At 31.8% G+C, this 6,588-nt stretch overlaps 1 protein-coding gene across 1 annotated transcript; it reads left to right on the top strand.

Annotated features, from left to right (window-relative positions):
* The first annotated feature begins 1,195 nt into the window (after window positions 1–1,195).
* LOC104085439 (B2 protein) lies at window positions 1,196–4,740 on the top strand. Its single transcript, XM_009589460.4, has 5 exons — window positions 1,196–2,200; window positions 3,382–3,482; window positions 3,593–3,676; window positions 4,181–4,291; window positions 4,402–4,740. The coding sequence occupies exons 1-5, from the start codon at window positions 1,531–1,533 to the stop codon at window positions 4,441–4,443; spliced, it is 1,008 nt and encodes a 335-aa protein (XP_009587755.1). The 5' UTR covers window positions 1,196–1,530; the 3' UTR covers window positions 4,444–4,740.
* Window positions 4,741–6,588: the final 1,848 nt, after the last annotated feature.

Genomic DNA, 6,588 nt, shown 5'->3' with positions numbered 1-6,588 from the left:
AACAAAACAAAAATTGTAAAAAAAGTAAAAGCAAAGAGGATAATGTTTGGTAAAATTTCTAGGAAGGAAAAATTCATTATGGGAGATGATTGGAGATGTCATTATGTATTAGATAATAGAATAAATAAATAAATAAAAATAGAACACAGACGAATAATGTTAATTTTTGTTACATAAAAACTAATGGAAGTGAATAGGGAGTCTGAAGGAGACAAACTAACAGAATACCTTGAAGTTATATTTTTCAAAAACAAAAGTTTAAGCTCAATATATCTAAGTAATTAATTTATCATTTCTTTTTTCTTCTTGATTAAACAACCCAAAAAATAAAACTCCAACTTCTTGTCACTTTCTAGCCATTTTCTAAACCGCGTGTTTCCTTTTTTTGTTTTTTTCGTTGCCGTCACCACTCTCTCATTCGCCCACCTAAAAGTTCCCCAAAATATAATTAATTATCTATTAAGTAGTATTAATTAATTAGCGAGTCTATTTATATATTGGTGTGTACAATATTTGTCTGTTTATCCCACTCCGACCTTCGAAAATTTATTTATTTTCAAAACTGTATTTTTGTAAAATTACTTTTCAAAAAAATAATTCGAAAAAATAATAGTTTGAGATTAATTAATCAATTTGAATAGTACTTTTATCAACTTATAAAAAAAAATCTAGTGCTATTTAAAAGCACTTATTTATTTCTACCTAAAAGTTTGATCAAATATTTTAACTCTTCTAAATAAATATTTCTTTTAAGAAAATAAGCACTTTTTGGTTTTGGCTTCTTTAAAATTTGACCAAATAGACTATATTAGTATATCTATATAAATAATTTCAAATGAATTTCACAATATAGTACTTCAATTGAATATTTAATAAAAATAGTAATCGACCTACTATGTAACATGTGAAATGTAGAAAAAATTGGCATTCCATGTATAATATAAATCTTTGACTAACGACAAAGTTGTTGTGCCGTGACGAGTACACCTTTATTATTAATTAGATATCTTGAGTTTGAGTTGCTTGATTTGAAATTGTGTTTGTTAGAAACACTTTATCACAGACTTATTGATATCAATCAGAATTTAATCGGCCCGACATATATACCAAACACCGCGTAGGAAATCAAAACAAATTAAAAAACCCTGGACTAATTTACTACTAGTACGTAGTACTTCACTCTTCTTTGGATTCCATCAAATTTCTATGCCTTTTCCTTTTTCCACTGTTTACTTTTCCACACTCTCCTTTGACAATCTCACACGCAATTCTCCCCCCCCCCCAAACGCCTCACCACCCACTTCCACACCCACCCCACCAACCTCATTTTCTTGGAAATTTCCTCAACCCCATTATACCTTTTAATTCCAATATAAACGCACCCACCTTTTCCATTTTCTCCTCTCAAAAGCACCAGTTCTCTGCTGTAAGTAAAACTCCTAACTCTTTCACAACCAAAGACACAATCTTTACACAAATTCTTCATTTGGGTATTCAAGAAAAGGCAAAAAGCTTGAATCTTTATACGAAATGGAGAACAACAATCAATCATCTTTCTGGCAGTTCAGTGATCAGCTCCGTTTACAAAACAACAACTTAGCAAATCTCAGTTTAAGCGATTCAATTTGGAGCAATAACTATGTTTCCAAAAGGCCTGAAGAAAGAAGAAATTTTGATATAAGAGTAGGTGGTGACATCAACAACAATTCTTCAACTGCTAGTAATAACTCCAACAAGTCAAATTACAATCTTTTTAGCAACGACGGTTGGAAAATCGCCGACCCATCGGCGGTTGCCGGCGCCGGAAGTGGAGTTTCCGGAAAAGGGGTTCTTGATTTTGGCTTAAATGGTGGATTCAATAAAGGGATTTATTCTAACCAAGCTTTGAACTTTAACTATAGTAAAGGTATTAACAATATTGCTGTGAATACAAAGGGTGTATTAAACAAGAAATTTGGAAAAGGTGGTGTTGAAGATGAGTTTGGATATGGGAATAATAAAAGTGTGAAGAAGAATAATAAGAGTAATAATAAAGAGAGTAATAACAAAGATGTTAATGGTGAGAAACAGAATGGTGTTGATAAAAGGTTTAAGACTTTGCCACCAGCTGAATCTTTGCCAAGAAATGAAACTGTTGGTGGATATATATTTGTTTGCAACAATGATACTATGGCTGAAAATCTCAAAAGGGAGCTCTTTGGTAAGTTTTTATGTTCATTTTTATTTTTTTATTATTTCCTTTTTTTCCTTCTTGAATTGTATTTTACTGTGTTTGATGTTGTTTTTTGTAGTTAGAATTTGTTTGTCAATAGGTGGAATTAAGTTATTTTGAATGGATCTATTGCCTGATTTAATAGGTATGATAGTAGGCAATTGTTAAATATTTTGTTGAAGAATTAGTAGACTAAGCAACTTTAGTCTAAATTTTTTCCCCCTTTATTATCTAGAAATTTGTTGATGGTGTCCAAGATTGAATCTTTGCAGCTATGAATTGTAATTTTAGTTAAGTTTTTTTGTTTTAATTTACCAATTGGTGGTATTAAGTTATTTTGGATGGATCTTTTGCCTGATTTAAAAGGGATGATAAGAGGCAATTGCTAAATATTTTTTTTTGAGAATTGAGAGATTAAGTTATTCTAGTCTAGATATATTCTCCTTTATTTTCTAGAAATAGGTTGATAGTGTTAAAGTTTGAATCTTTACGGCTATGAATTGTAATTTTAGTTTGATTATTGGACATAGGGAAATGGAGTATTTATATTAGCTTAATTGGAGATGCTTATGAAGTTCCTAATCTCAGTCTATGGATAAAAATAACTGGGATTTTAAAAGGAATAGGATGATCTGATGGTAATTTAGGGGTTCTTTAAATTGCTAGTATTGGTTTGGGAAGAAGTGGATCTGAATACAGCAGAATTAATACAAAAGATTAATATAACCAAACAGAAAATTGGGATTAAGGCATATTTTATTAATTGATCGGAGAATTTTACACTGTTAGCTCCTTAAGATTTGATTCTGTTTAATACAGAGTAAACTTTAAACGACTCTAACTAGCTTCGAATTGAGTATAATTTATTCATTAACCAGTGGAATTGACGCTGTTAATCCCAATTAGATGTGTGTTTTTGTTTAATAAGGGTTCTTTAATTGACTCCAAACAGTTTAGAATTGAGGCTAATTTATTAATTGATCAGCGAAATCTACACTATTATTAGCTCCATTTAAACTTGCTTCTAATTAATACATACGATTCTATAATTGACTCTGACCAGTTTAGAATTTGAGGCTAGTTTATTTATTGATCAGTGGAATTTACACTATCAGTTCCATTCAGATTGGTGCTATTGTCTAATATCTACTCCTCCAATTATATTTCAGGGTTGCCGCCTCGTTACAGGGACTCAGTTCGACAAATAACCCCCGGGTTGCCTCTGTTCCTCTACAACTACTCGACCCATCAGCTTCACGGAGTTTTTGAGGTTTGTATTTCTATTTGTATTACATGGTTGAAGAAAAATGGATGAATTTTGTAGCACTATCTCATTATTCTCTTTTTTGTTTCGTCGAACTAATACATAAACCACTACAGGCTGCAAGCTTTGGTGGGTCGAATATTGATCCGTCGGCCTGGGAGGACAAGAAGAACCCTGGTGAATCTCGCTTTCCTGCTCAGGTAAGTGGAAGTTACTGAATGATATTACCTTCCGCACATAATTTGTTTTGGATATTGGACTGTCATAAAATGTTAATTGTTACACTTCGCCTACCATCTTTGTTTCGATTTACCATATTAAAGTTATGTAGTCTATGTTTGGTTCAACTTGAAGAACAATTTAAAATTGGATGCATACTATAGTTGAGCCACAGGGCTTTGGTCTAGACGCATAGTGGGGGTTGGGCAAACACCACGAGTTTGTATAGCGCTACAAAAAAAGGTTTGGTATTTAAGTTGAGAAGGGTGGAGGAACGAGTTCATTTTTCACCAAGTTACAAACTGAGCACCAGTAGCCGCTGGGGATTTCTCGATTATGAAAATGTTTACTAGAGTTGTTTAAAGTTATACAATGTGTATCTGTCTCAACTTGAAGATGAATCGAAATCAATCTACATGCGAATGATTCAGTTGTTTGTGGTTATTCGTTTCTGGGGATCTCGACTTACTATTTCTTGCTTACAGGTTCGTGTTGTGACAAGGAAAGTCTGCGAACCACTTGAAGAGGATTCGTTCAGGCCAATTCTTCACCACTACGATGGCCCTAAATTCCGTCTCGAGTTGAATGTTCCAGAGGTGATTATCATCTTGTTAACAAGATTAAATCCTAAATATTGATCGATTGTTCTACGTAAATGTAAATGAAATATTTGTTTAATATGAACACTTTGATTTGTTTTTTGCAGGCTCTCTCTCTTCTGGACATTTTTGAAGAGAACAAGAACTAAATGAATGTATAGTTCTTGCATTTCAGCAGAGAGAATGGACATGCCATAAAAAAGGTGAAAAATAAGAGTGAAAGAGAAGGATATATAGAGGAGTTTGCTTCTAGTATACTGAAGAGTTTGCAGAGCAGAAAAAAGAAATTATCTACTGTATATAAATATATGCAAAACATATGATCTGGAGGAACACTTTTTGTGTGGAAACTAATATTAATATTATGTATTGTGTAATCCAGCAGGAATTGCTGCATAATAAGAAGTTAATATGAGCAAAACAAGTTATTGCTCTCTTAATAATCATATTATTGTTATGGATTCGGTGTTTAGTTACTACTTACTACCTAGTCTACTCTTATTGCTAGCATCATAGGTAATAATCTCGTTTGCTAGATAATTTCATATAATCAAAGTAAAAATCATATGATTATGTGATTTTTTTTTCTATTGTCCATGTACACAACTTAAGACTCAAGTATAAGTAATCACAACTTTAATTGGAAGAAATATTTGTTGGCATAGTAGGGGAAAAATTTGGTAGGTTATTTTTGGGTTTATAGTGTTTCCTCGACAAATCCTAAGGAACATGAAAATGGTTATGTATTTGGTTGTGGAATAATTGAACAAAAAGGTGTAGGGGTCAAATGATTAGTTCAATATTTAAGCTGAGTTGGTTGAAATGTCACAACCAAGAAAAGGAAAATGGTTCGGCTCTTGATTCACGGCACTTCATCTGGAAAATAGACTTTAGTCGTTTTTTTTGTTTTTTTTGGCTAAATAGACGTCGTTGTTGATGTATATTTGTTATGTGGGTCAATTCCAAATAAATGGGGACTATGGTGGAGTTGGCCGTAGCATTTGATTTAAAAGTTTAACTTTTATGCACGGGTTGTTTAAAAGATATTTATACAATCAGAATATTGTAATTGAATAATTATAATAACATTTATGATAAATATTAGTAATTGATAACCTAATAAAAATAGTAACTAATATATTATCACATATTACACTGCACGTTTTGGGTAAAAAAACAAATTTACATTGTCAATATATAAAACTTGATCCTCGAATTAGAGATTTAATTCTCTAAGTTTGGTGGTATATATATTGTCTTCGGGTGTCATGTGAATTACTGTTATTTTGCAAATCGCACTTTTGATTTGTTAGGATTGTGTTGAACATATTGGTTGGTCACCAAACCAACGTTAAAATGGGCATGCATGTGAAGTTGATGAGATTTCTGTGTGTACTTTTCTTTTAATACACAAATTTTACATATAATTAGTGTATTTTTTTGTATAATTAACTAGTGAATATAATTATTTTTGACGGACTAGCCTGTGTAACTTGCGCAACTTTATTCATAGGACTAATCAACTTCTTGTGCTTTGTTAAGGAAATCTATCTGATGTTAGAAAATTCATCGAACCATCTAAAAAGGAAGATTTATTAGCATCAAAGAGAAGAAAGATTCTCCTTAAAATACATATTACTTGTATAAAATTAACAGTAAAGAAATGATCAGTGTATTATAGTTTGTAAATTTGGTAAAAAATATGTTACTAGTGACTTTCTTTAATTTTAAAATTACTCTAGCTAATTTCGTTATCATTCAAAATGTGACAAACTTAAGGGCCAAATTTACACATGTACTATCAGAAAAGGTTTAAATGTACCCATCGTTATACTTTGAGTTCATATATACCCATGTCGTTATACAATTAGTTCAAATATACCCTTCTTCTGTTAAGTTTATTCAATCTTACGTGGCACTGATATTTGATGAGCTGGATGTCACATGGCTTGCCACCTCAGCATCCCTAACCCATTTTACCCCTCCCTTCTATTTTTTTTCCACCACTAAAATTTTATTCCCCTATACCACTATTGCCACCATTACCGCTACCATGAAAAATATTATATTTCAAATTTTAATCTTTTATATATGGATTAGGGGCGCTGAGGTGGCATTCCATGTGGCATCCACCTCATCCAGAGGCGGATCCAGAATTTAAATCTTATAGATTCAATTTTAAGATTTTTAACATTGAACCCATTATATTTTTAAAGTTATGGGTTCATATCTATTATTTTTGCAATTTTAATAAATTTTTACATATAAATTTTTACTCCGCGTCGAAAGTTATG

Source organism: Nicotiana tomentosiformis, chromosome 8, assembly GCF_000390325.3.
Source record: "Nicotiana tomentosiformis chromosome 8, ASM39032v3, whole genome shotgun sequence".
NCBI lineage: Eukaryota > Viridiplantae > Streptophyta > Magnoliopsida > Solanales > Solanaceae > Nicotiana > Nicotiana tomentosiformis.
The sequence above is the reverse complement of the archived record's forward strand: the minus strand, read 5'-3'. Positions and strand labels throughout refer to the sequence as shown.

What these genes read in the sequence shown, in the direction of transcription:
- LOC104085439 (XM_009589460.4), top strand. Translation starts at nt 1,531, where the DNA reads ATGGAGAACAACAATCAATCATCTTTCTGGCAGTTCAGTGATCAGCTC. An exon ending in TCTCAAAAGGGAGCTCTTTG is followed by an intron (nt 2,201 to 3,381) that starts GTAAGTTTTTAT and finishes ATTATATTTCAG; the next exon opens with GGTTGCCGCCTCGTTACAGG. An exon ending in AATCTCGCTTTCCTGCTCAG is followed by an intron (nt 3,677 to 4,180) that starts GTAAGTGGAAGT and finishes TCTTGCTTACAG; the next exon opens with GTTCGTGTTGTGACAAGGAA.